This window comes from Rhinolophus sinicus, chromosome 11, assembly GCF_057876585.1.
Source record: "Rhinolophus sinicus isolate RSI-liver-muscle chromosome 11, RSI-T2T, whole genome shotgun sequence".
In the NCBI taxonomy this organism is placed as follows: Eukaryota; Metazoa; Chordata; class Mammalia; order Chiroptera; family Rhinolophidae; genus Rhinolophus; species Rhinolophus sinicus.
Window position 1 is genome coordinate 22,801,867 of NC_142511.1, and position 22,652 is coordinate 22,824,518.

Genomic DNA, 22,652 nt, shown 5'->3' on the forward strand with positions numbered 1-22,652 from the left:
TAAAGTCCTGTTCCCCATCCCCAATAAAAAAATCTTAAAAAAAAAAAAAAAAGAAGGAAATTCTGCAATAAGCAACAACATAGATGAACCTTAAGGACATTACACTAAGTGAAACAACCAAGTCACAGAAAGACAGCTACTGCATGATTCCAATTAGATTCCAATTAGAGGTACCTGAAATAGCCACATTTATAGAATGAAAGTGGAATAGTGGATGTCAAGAACTAAGAAAGGGGGAAATGTGGAGTCACTCATCAGTAGGCATAAGTTTCAGTTAAACAAGGTGAATATGTTCTAGAGCTCTGCTGTACAACATTGTACCTATATTGCACACTTTTGTATTTTCTGTATTGTATTTCACACTTTTAAATGTGTTAAGAGGATAAATCTCATGTTAAGTGTTCCTACCGCAATAAAATAATTTTTAAAAAAATGCTTGAGATCTGAAGGCTGAATGGAGGGAAGAAGTAGTGAGGCCAGTGACAGAAATAGTGAAGCTAAGAAAAGGAGCTGTTGGGCCAGCCGGGTGGCTCAGGCAGTTGGAGCTCCGTGCTCCTAACACCAAAGGCTATTGGTTTGATTCCCACATGGACCAGTGCCAGAACGCTCAGTTGGTTGTAGCGCGGGCTCTCAACCATAAGGTTGCCAGTTCGACTCCCGCAAGGGATGGTGGGCTGCGCCCCCTGCAACTAGCAACAGCAACTGGACCTGCAGCTGAGCTGCGCCCTCCACAACAAGGATTGAAAGGACAACAACTTGACTTGGAAAAAAGGCCTGGAGGTACACACTGTTCCCCAATAAAGTCCTGTTCCCCTTCCCCAATAAAATCTTTAAAAAAAACAAAAAGTTTCTTTGAGAAAAAAAAGAAAAGAAAAGGAGCTGTTTTATGGTGATGTAGTGAGAGGGAGGCTGTGGCAGGATTTCCAAGTAGAGGTGCCTGTATGGCCCATTGAACATAATTGATTGACAATAAAGATATAAATAAATTTAAGACTAAGACATTTGAGGCCAAGGGCAAAGAGTTTAAAAAATGATCAGCTCAGGAGCCAAGAGTCAAGCCTGAGGAAATACTCAGAGGGTGATGGGATGGAATGAAATGATGGAAGAAAAAGGTGATCATCAGAGAGGTAGAGAGAAAAGAAAGAACAGTGTCACAGAAGCCATATGAGACAAATTTCAAGGAATGGTCAACCATGTCAAAGGCAATGGGAATTGAGAAAAGACCATTGGAAATGGGTTTGAGATCCTGGGAGATGAGTAGCCCAGCCCGACCTCCCTACCTGGGTTACAAACATTTTGGGCTAAGCAAGTTTTGAACCATGTTCCCTTCCTCGCAGAACATATGTAAGACTTTCAGGAAACTTAGGCAGGGCTCTTTTCCCATGGTCCTGCTACTTTCTCTTCTATTCCTGAGAAAAGCATGGGAAACAGAGCTCATTTTGTTTGCCATTAAGCGCAGGTCCTCTTAACTCTTACCTGAAGATCAGGCAGGTCAGAAAAGTCACAAGCTGAAAAAGTTAAAATTATTTGCAAAACTATAGTTTAATTATTATTCATGAGCAACAGCAGCAGCAAATGGAGGAGTACTCCCAGTGTACTCCAATTAGCTTGCGGCTCAAGTGACAGATGAGTAGTGTAGCTAGACCAGGGATTGTGGAAGTGAGAATGAGGAACTGCCTCTTGTTTTCTGTCTATCTTTACTGCTGTGGCTAGTTATTAAATGTTAATAACTAACATTTAACAGCATGGCTTTTTGTAAGGGTCAGTCTCTTGATCAAGTGTCCCTGAACTTGACTGATATTGGGGTCATGGGGGATATACAAGAGTTGGCTTTTATCATGTTCACAAGATCCTGGGTTTGTCTACCTAACTGAAAAAAATGGGAAATGGACTTCACTTGGAACATGAGGGATGATGCTTGAGCTTTTATTAGTGGAATAATTTCTGGAATCTATGGAATAATTTTTAATCTTAGCTCCATTAAAGATAATGAGGAATCTATCTATCTGGGGACGGATTTAGGCAGATGAGATCATGTCGAACAAATCGCCTCTGAAGGATCTTTTCTATTCCAGAATTATTTTAAAATAAGATTCCGAAGGGTTGAAGTTCAAAAGCTTTGAAACTTTATGTAGTTTTTGAAAAACAAAAATACTGCATAAACTACATTTCCCAGGAGGCATTGCCAGCGGCTCTCCGCACTTGGCTAGTTCTCTTCACCGCGAGGTAAGCTGGGAAATGTAGTGCTCCAAGCAACCCTGCACGTGACGCGTCAGAAGAGGCGAGAGGGACATCATCTCCTGTGTCAAGGAGTGAAGATGTGAGCCGCTCCTTCCTCCGAGTTTGGTTTGTTCAGTGAAGGGAGGGCCCTCATCTTCTGGCTCCAACCGGGAAATGAGCTGGCCCGGGTTTAGTCGCTCGCTGGAGCCACTCGGGGGAAGTACCGGCGGGTGAGGCACTGCAGAGCTTCATCCTGTTTTCCCACAGCTGGGCCGGGCCAGGAGGGGGAGAAAGGGCGCACAGCCGGGGGCTCGGCACTCGCACCCTGAGCCCCACCCAGGTTGCGGCCGCGCGGGGAGGAAGCGCGTAAAGTTTAAGTGCAAAGTTTCCCTTTTTGCTTTCACGTCAGAGCAGCCCCAAAGGGCGATGGGCAAAATGCCGAACTTCAGTTTGAAGAGGATCCGGAGCCAAAGGGGTTAAAGCCAGCGACACCCCCATTTCCCGCCGCCCTTAACACGTCCACCCCCCCAGCCATGGGCAGCCGGGATCACCTGTTCAAAGTGCTGGTGGTGGGGGACGCCGCAGTGGGCAAGACGTCCCTGGTGCAAAGATATTCCCAGGACAGCTTCAGTAAACACTACAAGTCCACGGTGGGAGGTAAGATGTCGCGGCGAAACCGGGTGGACAAGAGGCCCGGACCTCAGACTTGAGCTGTGGACTCCAGTGGGTGGGGGGTTCGGTGTCCTTGGGTCCTTCCTCGGGTCAGGAAGTAGGTGTCTGGGATCCTGGAGGGAATACTTGCTGGGTGTTTGATTTGCACGCCTCTCGTAGGTTTCCCCAGTTGGGTCTATCAAGCCTGAGCTGACTGCCTGGAAAGAGCTAGGGCGAGGGTGTGAAGATGGGAACGGGGACGGGAGGGGGAGAAAATAAGCGACTGCTGCGTTGAGCCGGGAAACTCTGAGTTCGGGGGACTCTGAACTGCTGCAGCCCTGCGAGCGGCCACGGACCAGCCGAGACCCCGTGGGGGGCCTGGTGAGGGCGGGCTGGGGGGAGCTGCCCGGCCTCTCGCGGGAGTTCCAGGCAGCTGTGAAGGAGTAGAAATTGTTTAATCTGGCCCAGCTTGTTTTGGGGGTGCCTCCGTGGGAGAGCCCCTTGGCCACACAAGCAGATGCTTATCAGGGCTGATGAGCTGTGTGGTTTTTGTCCATTGATTGCCTAAATAGAGGCAACCTAGGAATTTAAAGAATGTGAAATATACCACGTCTCTGACCTAACTCCCCACCCCTTTTTCTCAAACTGGTGAAGGGAGAAAGGAGGGAACACCAAGAGTTAATTCATTTCTTTCCAGGTGCGGTCTTTGGACTGTTTTTTCAGAAGTAGAAATGGCTTTTTGTTAATTAGGAGGTACTTAGCTGGGCAGAGCTGGTGAAGGGGGAGAGTAACAAACATGTATTTATCTCCGTTAAAAGAACTTTTTTTTAAAAAGAAAAAACTCTGGGCGGGCCAGTGGCTCAGGCGGTTGGAGCTCTGTGCTCCTAACTCCGAAGTCTGCCGGTTGGATTCCCACATGGGCCAGTGGGCTCTCAACCACAAGGTTGCCAGTTCAATTCCTCGAGTCCTGCAAGGGATGGTGGGCAGCGCCCCCTGCAACTAGCAATGGCAAGGGGACCTGGAGCTGAGCTGCGCCCTCCACAACTAAGATTGAAAAGACAACAACTTAACTTGGAAAAAAGGCCTGGAAGTACACACTGTTCCCCAATAAAGTCCTGTTCCCCTTCCCCAATAAAAATCTTAAAAAAAACACAACAGAATGCTTAAATATTGCATGGGACATGTTTTAAAAAAATAAAACAATTATTAAAAAGAAAAAACTTGCACCAGTGTAACTTTTGAAAATGTGTGCTGGTGTTCATTATGGAATTCTAAAAAGTTATCAAGCATTCACATTGTAATTAAAACATCCTCCTTAAGAACATCCAGCAAAATTAAGGATTTAAAGTTTCAAAGATTGTTTCTCGACCACTTTACCCCTCATTCCTAAACAATATGAGGGTCCCTATTGCATGGAATTGGCTCAAAAGTGTCCCACTAAATGTTTAGCAATTTCTGTAGTTTTCCTTTAGTAAAGAACATAATTAACTCTTGCTAATTTCTTTTCAGTGTTTATTCTGAATTTCCCCAAATTTTCACTTCTGTCACAGCTGTGGAAAAACATATTTCCAAAACTCAAAAATTATCCTATTTGTCTCCTTACCAGAAAGTTCTTCCCCTGGCAAACTCATTGAGCGGAAACGCATGGGGTCTCAGCATCTGCGTATGTGGCAGTGGGTTCCAGCACAGCTCTTAAGCATCAGCCATGCTGTGTCTTCTTCCTGGCAGTCCTCTGGGACCTTCCCACTTTATCCCATCCCTGCCCAAGATAATTCCCAAAGCCTTGTGGAGGATGTTGAATACCCCCAAGGGTGTGTTTTTATCATAATGCAGTTGGATTAGAAACCAAGAGTGAAATTGAATGTAAAAGAGGCAAAAGCCACCACGTTTACCTACCTCATTTCCCACTTCTACCCCATCATCCCTCCCCTGAGAAAAGCCCCTAAATCTCCCAGGAGCTGTTTAACCTGAGGTTAGGAGTTGTTTTCATAATTACCCCCACCCTCCTATCCACAGCCTTGGAGACAAGTAGTATCCAATAAATTGGTTTGACATGAGAGTAAAAGCTGAAGATCCCCTTTGGAGGGTGAGCATGAATGATCTGTCCCATACTTAATACATGAGAGTGGGCTCATCTCAGCTTATTAAGTCCTTAAAAATTAAATGAATGAATGAACAGGAGTTGTGTGTCCCTAGTGTTGTGACTGCGTATTTGATCTGAAATTTTCTGTGGATTGTTTAAAGGTAAGTTTTATTCAACTATATTATGCATATATTTTCAGTGGATTTTGCCCTGAAGGTTCTCCAGTGGTCTGACTCAGAGATGGTACGGCTCCAGCTGTGGGATATTGCAGGTAGGCCGGGAGGACTCAATAGGAACAAGGGGAGACATTTTGGTTTACCAGCAAGCTCCCAGAGAAAAAGTGGGGCAGCAAAACCAGAAGTTTTTTTCTAAAGCTGGATGATTGACGTGCTCTGGGAATGCATGAGCTGAATAGACATAGAGCTTTTGTAGATGTTTTCTGCAGATGTTTTGCTTTGAATAAATCTAGAGTAGTCTCTATATGGGTGGAGCTGGCCAGGTGGTGGGTTGTCCAGACGATAGGTGGATGCTCCTACAGCAGGGGGAGGGTGCTTTTTCCATGTTTTCAGCTGACCTTGGTGAGAAATAAGATCCCCAGAAAATAGAAACAATAATTATACTCATAGCTAACCCTTATTATGTGCCAAGCACTTTTTCTAAGCCTTAGATTCACTGACTCATTAATGCTCAACCATGTGATAAACCTACTGCTTTTATGCCCACTTTACAGATGGGAAATATGAGGCACTTGAAAGCTTGACTTGTCCAAAGTCACATAGATAGTAAATGTACTTGGGGAATCTGGGTGCAGAATCTGGACTCAACCACTATGCATACTGACCTCTCTCTGACAATGAAGGTAGAAAGAACAGGGTGTCAGAGGGGCTTCTAGGACTGGGTCTCAGGATCACCTTCTAAAGAACTCTCCTGTCTTCCCAGGGCAGGAGCGCTTCACATCTATGACACGACTGTACTATCGAGATGCCTCTGCCTGTGTTATTATGTTTGATGTTACCAATGCCACTACCTTCAGCAACAGCCAAAGATGGAAACAGGACCTAGACAGCAAGCTCACGCTGCCCAGTGGAGAGCCTGTGCCCTGCCTGCTCTTGGCCAACAAGGTACGTGGTCAGTCTAAGTAAATGACCCCTGGCCTCAATCTGTGTTCAGAGGGTAAGTGTATCTAAAATACACTTTGATTCTGGGCATCCACTTTCCCTTCTCAAGTTGGCAAAATCATCCCTATATCCTTTCAAGGGATGCTCAGTCCTCTTATGGGAAGAATATTGACTGCAGATTTTAGATGCTACTGTTCATAGCTATTGATGGAAAGGTTTTAAAGCCACAGGTATCTGAGCAGTGTTCCTGTTCCCAGGATATTTATGATATTGCCTTCTATTTCCTCTTTTTGCCAGTGTGATCTGTCCCCTTGGGCAGTGAGCCGAGACCAGGTTGACCGGTTCAGTAAAGAAAACGGTTTCATAGGTTGGACAGAAACATCAGTCAAGGAGAACAAAAATATTAATGAGGCCATGAGGTAAGTACCTCATGCTGTTCTGGGAGTGGGCACACAGAGGTACTCATCTTCCACTGCGGCCCCTTGGACCTTCTTTTCTTGTTTCTGAGCAAACAAGAACAGACTGAGCCACTGGAATGCCAGCTTCTGAAGGTCAGGGATGCTGTCTTCTCTCTTGAGATAACTGGGGGAAATGGGGTATTTAAACCTTGTGGTTTTACTGAATGCCATCTGGTGATAAGACAGACAGTGTTTGCTGTTTCTCCCTTTCCTCCATCCAGCTGCTCAGCATTTTTCGTTTTTTGTTTTTTAGGGTCCTCATTGAAAAGATGATGAGCAATTCCAGAGAAGATATGTCTTTGTCCACCCAAGGGGACTACATCAACCTACAAACCAAGCCCTCCTCCAGCTGGGCCTGCTGCTAGTAGTGTTTCTCTTGTTTTTCCTCCCCATTCTAAGAGGTCTTTCCATCTCTTCCCTTTGGTTGGCCACCCAGCAATTTTATTAAGTACACTTGGACTGTCTGCTGCTGACCATATAGTAAGGATGGCCATCATCACTAAGAAAAGACACCTGGGACCCATGTGCATTTCTGAATCTCCTGCAATTTGGTTCTCACTTGCTGCTGGCTCACGTGACCCAGTTAGTGCCTTCTGTTAAGAAAAATCATCTCATCGCTCTATTTGTGATCTGGGATTTTGTGGGAAGGACTAGAAATCAGTATCTGTGTTTTAAGGATCATAATTCTCACCTGCTTTTGAGCTTATTTTTCCATCTGATATAGGTTGATATCTCAATCTGATATGACCACAGTAGAGATGCAAATGAGATCAAAGGTCATTTCCCAAATTCCTTGGTGGTCATGGCTTTCGGATTTTTTCTGTGTTGGGCTTTGAATTTAAGCATCTGATTTTGAGATACAGAATGAGTGGGGTTGGATGTCTTTGGGTTTGGGGGTCCTGGAGGTGACCCAGAAGTCACTGTATTTTTGAAGCTTCTAAAGTCATAATTCGCTTTCTTTTGTCTTGGCTTCAAGAATAGTCAAGCTTTTAAAATGTCTTGTGTGGTGAGAGGATTTCTTTCCCCAAAGAAATTAATTCTCATATTAGGGTTTTCTAAGTGTCTCCCTACCAGTGGGGTAGGGGTGGAGTTTGCAGGTTTCTAGATTGATGTCTTGATAAATAATGCTGCAGGTGACATCAGTTGGCTGTGGTGCCCAGTCTGTTCCTCTGAGCCCTGGGAATCTGAATGGAAGAAGAGCGAGAGGTTAATAAAATGAAACCCTGTGGGGCAACTTCCTTTCGAGCAATCTGGATGGGTAGCACTTAACAGCCATCACAAACAAATATTATGTCAGACATTTGCCTGGGGGTAAGAGTAGATAAACAGAAAATCACTAGGTGATTATAAGTGCGAAATCGGGTGTGGTTTTTAAGATAACATCACTTCTAGACAGTTTAATTTGTTATATTCTCACAGGATGGTGATGTATAACCGACCCAAAGTTATGAATATTCTTAGTGACCTCAGATGCCTGGAGTTCTTTGAGAGACACTTATCTGAATAAGTGTCCTACGCAGTGGTTCCCAAGTCTGACTGGTCAGAACCACCTGGGAAGTTTGTTAAAAATTTTTTAAATGTTTTAAGATTTCTATGTCCCAACCTCAAACCTATTGAATCAAAATTTCCAGGGGTGAAGCCTGGGACTTTGTTGTTGTTCTTCAAAGTTTCCCAGATGATTCTGATAAGCCTGGTTTGGAAACCATTGCTGGCGAACTTGATAAAGATGCAGAAACCCAGGCCTCGGCTTCTGTTGGGTCTCTTAATTCTCCAGCTGATTCTGGTGTACACCCAATTTTGAAAATTGTCCTAAGAGAGAGATTAGAGGCCAAGTATTAGAAAGAGAATGGGAGCCAAGCATTCAGTGATTGGTTGGTTGATTGGTTGGTTGGTTGATTTGTTTGTTTGTTTGTTTGTTTGTTTGTTTTTAATGCCAGTTATTATAACTTTTGAGACCTTGAAGTTCTCTTTTGTATTACCCTTTTCAGGTAGTATTTTTCTTACAGTGATTCTGAAGATAATAGTGGAATAATAAATTCCTTTTATGTAAGAAGAAAATTGATTTTTATTCACTGGTCTGAACCCCTGCAAAATCACAAATAAATGGGAAATAAATCTTCTATTCATAGTAGTTATTGGCCTTTAATGTGAATTTGTTAAAGTGTTATTTTATGCTGATTGTTCAAGAGTATTAGGGAAGTGGAGACTTTATTTTTTAAATACCTTCTTTAAAAATGAAGGTTAGGGGTGGCCGGATAGCTCAGTTGGTTAGAGCGTGAGCTCTGAGCAACAGGGTTGCCGGTTCGAGTCCCATATGGGCCAGTGAGCGGTACCCTAAGCAACTAGAGTGAAGACAACGAGCTGCTGCTGAGCTGCTGGAGGGGTGGCCAGATGGCTCAGGTGGGTAGAGCGTGTGCTCTCAACAACAAGGTTGCCAGGTTAGACTCCCACATGGGATGGTGGGCTGCGCCACCCGCAACTAGATTGAAAACGGCAACTGGACTTGGAGCTGAGCTGAGCCCTCTGCAACTAAGATTGGAAGGACAACAATTTGACTTGGAGCTGATGGGGCCTGGGAAAAAACACACTGTTCCCCAATAAAGTCCTGGAACTGCACACTGTTCCCCAATTAAAAAAAAAAAAAAGAAGGTAAATGTTATTCTGTTTATTTATTAATTTACTAGTACCAGTTGCCTAGTACCAATTCAGTACTTGATGTAACATCCCAAATACTGTTGGGAAATGTGACCATTTTAAAAAATTGAATTTGCTGACTTAGGATAAACCTGCCTTTTCAAGCATTGCTAGAGGCAATTGCTAGGGCCTGCCAGCCCTTCTGGATTTTCTCTCCCAGTTGGTGAAATTACAAGCCTAAAACTAATTAAAGAAGAAATTGAACTATAACTAATTCCTCTCTGTGTCCCTATTCATAAAGAAAAGGGAAAACAGAGGAAAATATTTACATGAATCAAAATGTGATTATACTAAAAATAATCAGATCCTATCATTTGGATGCCACCTCTTGGATAAAATTGTTTGAAACATGGATATTGTTGAAGCCCTTTCCTAGAGAAGTTTCCATGTTTAAGACAAGATGCCCCTCCAACCACTCAGCTGGTCTATGGCCCAAAGGAAAACATAAGCATTCCCTACAGAGTGTTCTAAGAGCCCCAAGGAAGGGCTGAGAACAGGGCTGTGGGATTGTGACTGCCCTGGCTTTCTAGTCTAGACAGAATAGCTAAGTGACCAAACAAGCAAAGAAAAAGAGACCATGGGTCAAGGAAGGCCCCTCAGCAGGAAGTGATGGTTTGCTAGTTTGTTACTGCAGTCACTTTTCCTCGCTATTGCTAAGGTATGTTTGGGTTTCTCATTTCTTCCTGTTGTCTCCAGAGTTAACTCTTTTTTAAAAAAAAAATTTTATTGGGGAATATTGGGGAACTGTGTTTTTCCAGGGCCCATCAGCTCCAAGTCGTTGTCCTTCAATCTAGTTGTGGAGGGTGCAGCTCAGCTCCAAGTCCAGTTGCTGTTTCCCATCTTTAGTTGCAGAGGGCGCAGCCCACCATCGCATGCAGGAATCAAACAGGCAACCTTGTTGTTAAGAGCTCACGCTCTGGGTGCCGGCCTGGTGGCTCAGGCGGTTAGAGCTCCATACTTTTAACTCCGAAGGCTGCGGGTTCGATTCCCACATGGGCCAGTGGGCTCTCAACCACAGGGTTGCTGGTTCAACTCCTCAAGTCCCACAAGGGATGGTGGGCTCCGCCCCCTGCAACCGAGATTGAACACAGCACCTTGAGCTGAGCTCCCGGATGGCTCAGTTGGTTGGAGCACATCCTCTCAACCACAAGGTTGCCGGTTCGACTCCCACAAGGGATGGTGGGTTGTGCCCCCTGCAACTAGAAAACGGCAACCGAACCTGGAACTGAGCTGCACCCTCCACAACTAAGACTGAAAGGACAACAACTTGACTTGGAAAAAAAAAAAAAAGTCCTGGAAGTACACACTGTCGACTCCCACAAGGGATGGTGGGTTGTGCCCCCTGCAACTAGAAAACGGCAACCGAACCTGGAACTGAGCTGCACCCTCCACAACTAAGACTGAAAGGACAACAACTTGACTTGGAAAAAAAAAAAAAAGTCCTGGAAGTACACACTGTTCCCCAATAAAGTCCTGTTCCCCTTCCCCAATAAAATCTAAAAAAATAACCAACTGAGCCATCCCTTCACCTCCAGATTTAACTCTTCTTTAGTTGGTCTGTCTTCTGTCCTCAAGACACTGTGCCATCTAACATGAAGCTTTCCTACCTGTCATCCTTCTGTAGACAGTGGCTTGCTTTTGACATGATCTAAGGCCCTGGTTAGAAGATGTAAAAATCTCCACAGTATTTTATAAAATCCAGTGACCAGATTGCCCAAGGAAACAAACCTCAGTACCCATTTCCCCTCCACCCCTCTTGGTTCACTATGCATAGGAAGTCCTCAGCTGTATAAATGACTCATTTATTAAAGCCAAATAATCTCCAAAGCTGCAAGCTGGAATAGTTAGGAAGCCACTAGAAAATGATGTGTGTTGGAAAAACTGTACATGTATTTTTGATTCAGCCATAAATACCAGACACTTGAGAATATATCTACAATATGGCCTTAATTGTTAGAAAAACCCTACCTTCTCTTTGACTTTCAAGCATAATCTGACTTCTCTCAAATTTTATCTCCAGAGTTTCAGTAGAATAATGGTATTCCTCTATATTAGGGTTATTCAGGGAAAGGAATTGGCTTGTGCTGTTACAGAAGTTGGCAAGTCCAAAATCTGCAGAGCTGACATCCCAGTTCAAGTCCCAAGGCTGACAGGCTGAAAGAAGCTGATACTCCAGTTTGAAGGCCATGAGCCAGAAGAATTCTTGCTTACCCAGCAAAGGGTCAGCCTTTTGTTCTAATTAGTCCTTCAACTGATTAGATGAGGCCCATCCACATTAGGGAGGGCAATCTGCTTTACTCAGTCTACTGACTTAAGTGTTAATCTCATCCACTCTCACAGAAAAACCCAGAAAATGTTTGACCAAATATTTGGGCATCTGATGGCGCAATCAAGTTGACATATAAAATTAGCCATCACATGAACCTAACCGGACTTTGTTATGTGATGGTACTGTTGTGCCTTTTCTTTATACTCTAATTTCATTCATACTCAAAGTCCATACGATTAGGAACTAACTGCTGGTCAATGGGAATAAAGAGGAGAAAGCAGATGGGAAGAAGAAGGAGATATGGTAGGCATTTTATGATTTATCATGAGAAGGGCAGCCCAGTAGCACTGAATACCAATGTCTGGTTTGGTATAAACTCAGATCTGTGAGCTTATGTGCTTCTTAACGGTATCTTGGAAATAAGAAAGCCAACAGTTCTTCCTTATTTATGTTTGAGGAAATAAATGTCTCAAAATTTGACTGACTGAAAGGCAGTTGGTTGAATTTGTAATAAAGGCAAGACATAACTGCAAGGTGTCTAATTCCCCATCTCCATTCTGTCCCGTAGGTTTCTGGGGAACATTTGACCTAAAGAACCTATTTTAGAAAGTAGGCCCAGAGAAACAGAATTGACCCCTTTTGGGTTTGAAACTTTTGGTTTCTATTAAATTTTGAGACCATGTTCACGTGTGGAATAGAGATTTGCGAGTAATTAAATATGGGACTAAGTTCAGTGCAGTTTGAATAGCATGCAGTACAGTTATATCCTAAGATGTTTAACTGACAAGTTCCACTTCCTAAGATATGTCACCCAGATACAGTGACTATCATTTAATTTTGAATGTCAGCTGTCTGGTTTGCAAGTATAGGGATTTTTAACAGCCGTTCCATTTTCAACTGTTGCTGCCAGTAGCTAACATCTGAGTGTTGGTATAAGCCAAATATTCTGAGCACTTCACATGGATTACTTTTATTTTTACAGTGACTCTATGATATATATAAATGAGGACACTGAAGCACAAAAAATCAAGACATTGCTCAAGGTTAAACAGCTAGCAAACTGATGTGTAACCTGAAGCAGGGGGCTCCAGAAACGAGGCCCTTTACTGCTGTGCACTGCCTCGCATTTTGTATGTGTGTGGTTTGGTGGTGGCATCCTTGAAGTTTTTCCATTCAATTTTTCAGTATGGTGGAAATAGAAAGTAATTTATTAAATGGGCATATAGGTTTTCTACTACCTTTATAATGAAAATTTTTAAATCTTACTCATTAAGGAAAATGGAGAAAAGAAGAAAAATCCAAACCACCATTTACTTACATTTTGATAAATTTGTTTTCAATCATTTTTAAATGAATTTTACATCTTTTTTAAAAAAATTATTTTATTTTATTTTATTTTATTGGGGAATATTGGGGAACAGTGTGTTTTTCCAGGACCCATCAGCTCCAAGTCATTGTCCTACAATCTACTTTTGGAGGGCGCAGCTCAGCTCCAAGTCCAGTCGCCGTTTTCAATCTAGTTGCAGGGGACGCTGCCCACCATCCCGTGTGGGAATTGAACCTTGTTGTTAAGAGCTCGCACTCTAACCAACTGAGTCATCTGGCCACCCTGTTTTCAATCATTTTTAATGCAAAGCTTTTTTTTCAAATAATTGTATTTACACTTAAATCATTTTAGATTACATACCTTTTACGTTTCTAGTATTATCGTAGGAGTTGTGGGGGATATAAAGATTTATGCCATAGAAGTTCAAAGGAAAAGGAGGTCAAGAAAAATTTCTTAAAAGGAAGTAGGACTTGGATGGATACAAATTGTGAAAGAAGTGGGAATAGGAAGAAAGGGAGTTTATAATTCTTACACAGATTTGGGAACTAGCCAGTAGACCAAAGGGCTCATGCTGTAGAGCAGTAGAAAATAAGGTCAGAAAGATTTTCGACAGATTGTATAGGTTTTTAATTAATTTAGCTGACAGTGGTATACCCACCATGTGCCAGGTACTTTTTTACACGCATGGGATGAAGACCTGGGGAACAGAAGGTTCCTGCCCAGAAAGGGCAACCCAGAAGGGAGTGGGACATACAAAAGGGCTGCATCTCGCTGCAGGGAGTTCCGCGTCTACTTCTTGTAGTCATGGGGGTGGGGGGGCGGTAAGGAGGGAGATCAGGAAAAGCCTCATGGAAGAGAGGGCACTTGAGCTGGATAAGTGTTACTAACTGGAGGACTACAAGAGGAAATGCATTCTAGACAGACAGAATGAAGTGAATAACGGCCTGGGGGCATGCAGTAAATAGCAGAGTTGCTCAGAGAGCAGTGGATGTTCATTATGGCTGGAGCTGGCAGGGGTGGAGGAGGGGACTGTGAGAAAATTAGGTTGGAGATTGGGCCAAATCAAGAACTTCGTAGGCCATGCTGAGGCATTTGAACCTCTCTTGTAGTGGAGAATTATAGAAGGGTTTAATTTAATTTTTTTTTTTTTTTTTTTTAGTTTTCTTATTGAAGAATACATAAACATGAGTACATTTTTTAAAATGGCTTAAAACAACAGAAATTTATCATTTTATAGTTCTGGAGACCAGAGGTTTTAAATGGGTCTCACTGGGCTAATTCCAAAATGCTTTCCTTTCTAGAGGCTCTAGGGCAGAAACATTTTCTTACTTTTTCTACCTTCTAGAGGTTGCCCACATTCCTTGACTTATGGCCCCCTTCATCCACCTTCAAAGCCAGCCATAACTGGTCAGGTCTTTCTCAAATCTCATGACTCTGACATCTTTTGCCCACCTCTCTACTTTTAAGGACACTTGCGATTACATTGGGTCCACCTAGATAATCCAGGTTGATTTCCCCATATCGAGATCAGTTTATTAGCAACCTTAATTCCCCACCCCATATTCACAGGTTCCTGAGATTAGGTTATGGACATTTTGGGGAGGTCATTATTATGCCTGCCGCAGATAGGAAACTGAGGAGTAGTGGGGTTAAGGAACTTGCCTGGGGTTACACAACTAGTTGGTAGTAGGGCCAATAATAAAATTATTTTTTTAATTCAAATAATACAGACATGTTTTAGAAGAAGATAGAAATTTTTGAATATTCTTCCAGGTTTTTCTCTACATATGCAGTCCCAGATGTCCACCCTTCCCCCTGAAAAAAAAAAAAGGCTCATATATGGCTTCCTGCAACCAGTCTTTTTTTTTTAATTGGGGAATACTGGGGAACAGTGTGTGTTTTTCCAGGACTCATCAGCTCCATGTCAAGTCATCGTTTTTCAATCTCGTTGTAGGGGGCGCAGCTCAGTTCCAAGTCAAGTCGTTGTTTTCAATCTAGTTGTGGAGGGCACAGCTTACTGGCCCACGTGGGAATCGAACCTGCAACCTTGGTGTTATGAGCACCGCCCTCTAACCACTGAGCAAACTGGCCGCACACCCGATGCTCAGCTCCAAGACTAAGCCATTGCTTCTCACTGGTCCATGTGGGAATCAAACCTGCAACCTTGTTAAGAGCTCGTGCTCTAACCAACTGAGCCATCTGACCACGCCCCCCTTTTTTTTAATGTATCTTGTATATCTCCCCGTATAAGAACATACAGTTTTACCTCATTCCTTTTAATTGCTGCATAAGATTGTATGAATGTATTATAATTTATGAAACCAGCTACCTATTAATGGATGTTCGGATTGTTTCTTTTTCCTCTCTTGATGCCACAAACTAACATCTTTATTTATTTATGAACTTATGTGAAAACTTCTTTAGGAATCCCTAGAAGTATGTCAAAGAGTACACACACCTTAAGTTTAAATATAGTGCCAAATTTCCCACCAAAATGTTTGTACCAATATACACTCCCACCAATTGGGCCTGAGGGGCCAGTTTACTCATATCCTTAGCAAAACTGCTTTCAACCTTTACCAATTTGTGAAGTGTAAGTTTTTCAAATTATTTTTTCTTATGAGTGAGTGTATTTTTTAATATATTAGTCAATTTTATTGTGTTAGTCATCTATTTGTATCCTATGTCTGTTTTTATTTTGTTGTCTTTTTCTTAGTGGTTTTATAAAAGCTCTTTGTACTTATATATTAAATATATTATCCATTTGTCATACACATTGCAAATATTTTCCCCAGTTCATGGAGAAATTTTAAGCAGAGTGATACTGGATTTGTGCTTGAGAAAGCTCTCTGGTAGTAGCTTAAATGCTAGTATAAAGCGCTTAGACTTTATAATGGAAGCGGTGTGGATGGGTTGAGCACCATGCATTGTCTGTTATATCTACCACAGATCACCAAAAAAAGGAGAGAAGATAAGTGCTGGAAGGGGGGATGCTTTGTTTGGCATAGATAAATTGAGCTTTTGGGCATCCATGTGGAGATGTCTGTTAGGCAGTCAGGATACTGGGTTGGAATTCAGAGAGGCAGAGAGGCTGGCGGTAGTTGGTGGACTCATGCTTACACTGGGTATGGCTGAAATGGATCAGTTTCCCAGGGACGGTTAGGAGACAGTGGTGAGTGACAACACCTTGGACATTCCCAGTGCTGAAAGATGATTATCATCATTCTCACTGTCACCTTTTCTCTGGCTGTGGGCAGCCTTTGTGAACTCTGTTCCCAGGGCTTAAGGATGGTTGTGTTCTGTCGGAGGAATAAACCAGCTGTTGGATTTGGGGGTTTTTCCTTCAGTGAAGACCACATAATCTATTCTGCTTCCCACAGTGCTACACAGCGTACAAGCTACTTTCACAAGTGAGCCAATTTTTTTCTTGTCATTATGTGACCCTTGTGAAGTAGGTAAGGACCGGTATAATTATTCCCATTTTACACTGGAAGGAGCTGAGGCTCAGAAGTTTGAAATTTGCCAAAGGTCACCTACGTAGTAAATCATGGTGCTCAGAGACAGATATTCTTTTTTTTCTTTTTTTTTAAGATTTTATTGGGGAAGAGGAACAGGACTTTATTGGGGGATAGTGTGTACTTCCAGGCCTTTTTTCCAAGTCAATTTGTTGTCCTTTCGATCTTAGTTGTGGAGGGTGCCGTTCAGCTTCAAGTTGTTGTCCTTTCAGTCTTAGTTGTGGAGGACGCAGCTCAGCTCCAGGTCCAGTTGCCGTTTCTAGTTGCAGGGGGCACAGCCCACCATCCCTTGCGGGACTTGAGGAGTTGAACCGGCAACCTTGTGGTTGAGAGCCCACTGGCCCATGTGGGAATCGAACCGGCAGCCTTCGGAGTTAGGAGCACGGAGCTCTAACCGCCTGAGCCACCGGGCCGGTGAGACAGATATTCTTGATTACAAGTTCAGTGCTCTTTTTGTTTTACCGTGGGGGCACCCTTTCAGCAATGTTCACTTCACAATATTTGTCAGTGGTTTAGATGGATAAGAGAGTGTCTCCTTCAATGTTACAAGGGAAAGTTTTCTATGGATTTTATTGGTATCAAGCAAAACAAGTGTTAGTCTTTTGGGTGTTTTTCCTTCAATTTAAACTAGATGCCAAGTTGTACATCTTTTTTGTTTTAGTAGCAGAAATCCACCTAAACTTAGCTCTTACCATTCTTAAAAGTAGAGAGGAGGCAACCAACTGAATGGGAGAAGATTTTTGCAAACAGTACCTCTGATAAGGGGCTAAAAGTAGAGAGGAAGATGGAAGTTTAGAGCCAAAGAACTATATATTTCAGAAAATGAATTTAAAAGTTTAAATTGATTTTGACCCAACCTTTATCTGGCTGTGATCTGAGGGCAAGGGAGCATCCTTCTTAACCATGAATCTATCTCCAGGCAGGCTCCTTGACCTCTGGATTTGCAGAAATGTTAACCAGACACACAGCTCTTCTGTCCCTTCCTTTCTTCTGAGTATGGTGGGGCAGAGAGTCAGCAGGTTGGAGGTAAAAGTTAAAAAAAAAAAAAAAGAAGAAAAAGAAAAAGCCTAGGAGAAGCTTTCTTTAATTCCCGGAAGGGTCTTTAAAGAGCGGTGACTTTTTGTGTTCCTGTGGTCAACAGAAGCAGTGTCTGTCTTTAGACCTGGTTGGCTGACTTTCATGAGGTCCCAGAACTGGAAGTGCCCAGCACACAGTAAAGGCTCAAACATTTTTATAAAACTCTCAGCTACCATAGCATAGTCTTGAAGGAAATGGTCTTTGTTAGGGACTGGAAGGAGGAGTCATCAGGCCTACCACTCCAGCACTGTCACTTCTCACTGGCTTTTAACATACAGGGGAGAAGGAAAAGGCTACTTCTCAGAGAATAACTAAAGTCACAGGAGAAATTAACCATTGGGTTTAAGTGGCCATTAAATCTCATTTCCAGGGAAAAGGAATAATTGGCTTTTCTGTCTCCTGAGACTGTTTTGTTTTCATAATTTTCATAGTATTATTATGTATATGTCCCTTCTAAAAATCTAACCTATCATATGATCAGTGTCTTTCTTCAGTTTCCAACAAACTGGTTGTGGTTGCAACAGGTGCCCCAGGCAGATAGTTTGAGGATGGGCTACAGGGAACTCGCGTTGGAGACTGTATTCCAAGTTCTCTTAGGCATAATTCTTTACTAAAAAGTAAACTAGAAGTTCAAGTCTTAAGTTACTTTCTTCCTAAGAGACAGTGTTTGTTGAAATACTGCGTGAATAAACAAATGGAGGGAAGACGTTAACTGAGGTTGAGGTGAGGAGAGAGGTAGGATATGACCCTCACCTTGGAAGAGGAAGCGCCTTCATTCAATGGATATGTGTATATTGGCCTTGAACTAAACTATGAGGCCAAGGCCTGGAAGACCTGTGCTGAACTTGACAACTGCCTGGACATATTGACTATGGCCAGTTCCTTTCATTACCTAATAAATGAGTAACAAGAACTGCTCTGCTTCATCTCACAATACCAAACAATGGTATTTGCTAAAAGAATAGCAATCTGCCCTAATAAAACAGCCTCCCACAAAATCACTCATGATCACTGTACCACCCCAGTCTGCACTGGCATTTTGACAATAATATGGCTGACAATATACTTAGTCAAAATATATTCAGACGCCCATTATGATGGCTATTACTAAAGAAACAGAAAACAAATGTTAGCAAAGATGTGGAGAAATCAGAACCCTGTGCACTGTTGTTGGGAATGCTGTGGAAAATAGCATGCAGATTCCTCAAAAAATTAAAAGTAGAATTATCATATGATGTAGCAATTCCACTTCTGTGCATATACCACAAATAATTGAAAGCAGGGGCTCAAAGAGATATTTGTACACCCATGTTCATAGCAGCATTATTCACAATAGCCCAAATCTGGAAGCAACCCAAGTGTTCACTGACAATTGAGCAGGTAAACAAAATGTGGTATGACATACAATGAAATATTATTCAGCCTTTGAAAGGTAGAAAATTTTGATACATGCTACAACATGAATGAACCTAGAAGACGTTATGCTAAGTGAAATAAGCCAATCACCAAAGGACAAATACTGTTTGATTCTACTTATATGAGGTTCCTAGAGTAGTCAAATAGTCATAAAGACAGAAGGAAGAATGGTAGGTGCCAGGGGCTAGGGAGAGAGGGAATGGGAAGTTAGTATTTAATGGTTAGTGTTTCAGTTGGATTTGATGAAAAAGTCTGAAGATGGATGGTGGTGATGGTTGCACAACAGTGTGAATGTACTTACTGCCACTGAGCTATGTACTTAATTTACGTAATGCATCTTTTTACTAATAAAGGGGAAAAAATTCAGATAAAAAGGGTGGAGTGACATGAAAAGGCAAAAGATAACTTTAATGCTTCACTGGTATACTGTGCTATTCTCTTATCTTAGAGTACCCAGATTTTACAAAGAACTTCAGGGGCAGACAGTGATGGGTTTGTTTGTTTATGGCATGTATCTTCAGTTGGTTATTAACAGGTTGCCTGTGGCAGGGACAGAAGTCTATTTTTACAATGGCGGGGTAAACCTTAGTTGTTCCCATAGGGATCCTGAGCTCTGCCTCCGAGTTTTAGGCATCCAACAAATGTTCATGGACTCCAGTGGAATGATCTGAGTTACCTAAATTATTTGACTTGAGTCTTGAGCCAGTCCCACCTACTTCCACCCAGGGATCAGGTCATCTTTCAAAAATTGAATTTAGCCATTTCAAGCACTTACATAGTGCTTATTGTGTGCCAGAGATAGTCCTAAAGGCTTTTCATGTATCAACTCATTTAATCCTAATAACTTTATAAGCTAAGTACTATTGTTCCCCATTTTACACATGAAAAAACTGAGACACAGAGTTAAAGTTATACAACTATTAAGTTTTGGACCTGAGGTTCAAACCGAAACATCTTGTGGACCCAGAGCTCTTGCTCCTAATCATTGGGCCCCCGGAAGAAATGTCTGAGTCAGGGGCTTTAATGACCCTGAAGTGGACCTCCAGGTCCAGAATGGAGAACGGAAATTGGGGGTGAAGTTATTACTTGAGTATGATCCTGCCTCTGTGCTCCAGCAGCGGTTGTACCGCTGTGGGCTAATGCGAAAGCGAGGGGAAGGGGCTTGTGGGTTTAAGGTCAAATTTTTTGAACCTATGGAATTTCCCTCCAATTCTGAAGCAGCCTCATAATGACGAATCAGCTGCTTATCCCACAGGTTTCGCTATTAGTGGAGTTTCTAGATGATTAAGGCAGGTGAAATGAAATATAATTAAACTAACACTAAATGACATTGTCTCCTATATAAACCCTTTTTTCTATTCGTTCCAAGATGCGACCCAAGACGAATCTGCAACTCTGGAGTAGAAACCAGGGGGCGGGCCGACCAGCGACCATTTTTGTTTTGCGGCCGTGCGCTCTCAGAGCATCTTGACTAACAGGAACCCACGGAGGAGGCGGAGCCTATCAGAAAGTGGGCGGGGCGTAGGAGACGTGATGATTCAAACGGACTAATGAGCTCGGCGCATCTGGCAGGACCCGCCAATGACAGGGTGTGTAGGGGCGGAGCCCATAAGCCCTAGTGTGTTTGGTTGCACGGCAGCTTTGGCGCATTTTCGGCTGGTTTGATTCATCCATTTTGAAGAGACGGGGGAGCGGGGGGCTCGTCTGATTACGGGGCCCTGGACCTAGGAGCGACAGAGTTTGAGAAGCCAGCAGCTCGGGGTTCGGCGGCAGCGGCCCCCTTGGCCGAAGTTGGGGGGGGGCGCCGAGCGCGCGGGGTGGGGGGGGGTCCTGGTCTTTGGCTTCTCAACTCGGTCCTGTTTCGACAGCGAACATGTCTCGGCCTGTCAGGTCAGTGCGGAGTCTGAGGCCTGGAACGGGTTGGAGGGGTTGGGGGGTGGGGTTTGAGTGGTCAAGGAGTGGGGGACACAAGCCTAGAGTCAGCTCTCACCGCCACGCGCGGCCTCCCTTTCGGGGCCCGCGCGCGCCCTTGAGCGTAGGGGGCCTTGCTGGCGCGTGGGGCTGCGCGGGGGTGGCGGCCACGCGCCCATGCGCGCTCCTCCCCGCGCCGCTGCAGGGCTTCGGGCTGCTTCGCGGCCTCCCCCACCCGCCGCACTGGAGCGGGCGGGGTGTTCCCTAACCGCGAGCGGCCGGAGGGGGAGGGGTGTGAAGTCAGCGCCCCCACCCAGGCCCCGCCTACTCGGGGCCAGCCCCTTTGAGCCCGCTGGGGAGACATCGGCGGCCTGGGGCTGGGGCCCCTACCTGGAGTGTTGGGGGGGCGGAGGCGCCCGTATTGACCCCCCACACACACTTCTGGGGGCCTGGGGGCCTCAGCTGTCTCGAGCAGCCCAGGGTGTTGCACGCCAAGGGGGAGGGGCAGCACTGCCGCCAGGCCCCGCCTCCGGCCTCGGGGGTCGCTGCGGGCCCCGCCTCCCAGGTCGGGCCGGGCGTGGGCGGGGCCGGTCCTTCCTTCTCTGGCAAAAGTGAGAGTTGGGAACTGGGCGGTGGAAAAGAAGGACTGCCACCTCTGCTCCAACTCGGAGTTCTGAGCGGGTTAATCCCCCGAGTTCTCCCTTGCCCTCCGACCAGAAATGTCCTTCCTCGGGGATATGTCCTTCCTCCGCGAGGTGCGGGTTAACAGAACGGCCCAAATCCCGTGTGGTTCTCGTTCCCGCTAGCTCTACTTCTCATCCGGCGGACACATCGCGGATGTTTGTGTAACCCTCTCTGCCCCGAATACGATTAATAATGATGGGGCTGGATTCCGTTAACCGTTACACTTTATTCTGAGAATTTCAACAAGTTCGCTGCTCCCCAGCGGACGGTGGACTCGCCCTGTAGCGTCCTCCTGGCTATTGTATGGAATGTACCATTTATAGAGGGGTGTGGCTTAATTCACTGTTGTGGCCTTAAAAAGGAGAGCTGTATTATTTAATGTGATGTCCGTGACGTTTTTGGATGTAAGGAATTGGCTACTTCGCATAGTGTTTTCTGGATAGACAGGTAAAGGCTTCTTTTTTAAATGTTTTAACAGTTGTTGCTTCCCATTCTTCATTCCAAGTTTTGTGAGAAACGGAAGTATTTTGACGTAGAGCTCTAAAGAGAGGTTTGGAACCCCGGAAAGGGTTTTGTTCCACACCGTTCTGTCTCCTGACTAGACCATCCGTCTCCAACTGGTGGTGGTATAGGACTGCACACCCTGCGATCTGGTTGGGCGTGAGGAGAGTGCTAACTGCCTGACTGCTTTTCTGCCTTCTAATTGCAACCCGCATCTCTGATAACTCACCATCGAAACCGGGAAGGCTTTTGCCAACTTTTTGGCAAGGAATCTAAGTAGATGTTTCAGGTTATAGTATGTATGCGTACTCTTTTGGCATAAAATTGACCGATGTATCTCATCAATTTATGTAGAATATTTTCTTTAGGATCAGATCAAATAGACAATATCATAATAAAGATTCATTTCATCTGGATTGGATCTTCTGTCTTCTGGAAGTAAATTACTGAGTGGTGAAATTGGACTGTTATTTTTCTCTGCCTTTTAACTTAAGTTTTACTAGGTTTGGATGACTTGTTGTCACTTATCTGCCTGAGTTTGTGTTTCCACATTTAGACCTTGGAACACGAACAGAACATTTTTTTACTTGAAAACTGGATTATTAATACCACCAGGTGGAGACAAATACAGAGGGTGCCCAAAAAAAATGTATACACATTTTAAGAAAGGAAAACTATTAAAAATGTAATACTCAATATATACCAATAAAAAGATGAATACAAGTCAC

At 43.9% G+C, this 22,652-nt stretch overlaps 2 protein-coding genes across 8 annotated transcripts in view; both read left to right on the forward strand.

The window, feature by feature from the left end:
• Positions 1 to 2,228: 2,228 nt before the first annotated feature.
• RAB29 (RAB29, member RAS oncogene family) lies at positions 2,229 to 8,650 on the forward strand. 6 transcript variants are annotated; one of them, XM_019752518.3, is made up of 6 exons: positions 2,229 to 2,320; positions 2,630 to 2,877; positions 5,154 to 5,225; positions 5,894 to 6,075; positions 6,370 to 6,491; positions 6,784 to 8,650. In XM_019752518.3, exons 2-6 carry the CDS (start codon positions 2,754 to 2,756, stop codon positions 6,893 to 6,895), a joined length of 612 nt encoding a protein of 203 aa, XP_019608077.1. In that variant the 5' UTR covers positions 2,229 to 2,320; positions 2,630 to 2,753; the 3' UTR covers positions 6,896 to 8,650. The 6 variants fall into 6 exon arrangements, with proteins under 6 accessions (XP_019608077.1, XP_019608076.1, XP_019608074.3 ...); XM_019752517.3 differs by having other exon boundaries at positions 2,243 to 2,346; XM_019752515.3 differs by having other exon boundaries at positions 2,249 to 2,450.
• An 11,821-nt stretch (positions 8,651 to 20,471) lies between these two features.
• Positions 20,472 to 22,652, forward strand: part of NUCKS1 (nuclear casein kinase and cyclin dependent kinase substrate 1) — a 32,287-nt gene continuing 30,106 nt past the window's right edge. Inside the window, exon 1 of one of the 2 annotated variants that reach the window (XM_074322358.2) lies at positions 20,472 to 20,718. In XM_074322358.2, coding sequence (XP_074178459.1) covers positions 20,702 to 20,718 — 17 coding nt within the window. In that variant the 5' untranslated portion in view covers positions 20,472 to 20,701. The remainder of the gene's footprint in view (positions 20,719 to 22,652) is intronic. The other variant, XM_074322359.2, reaches the window with a different exon arrangement.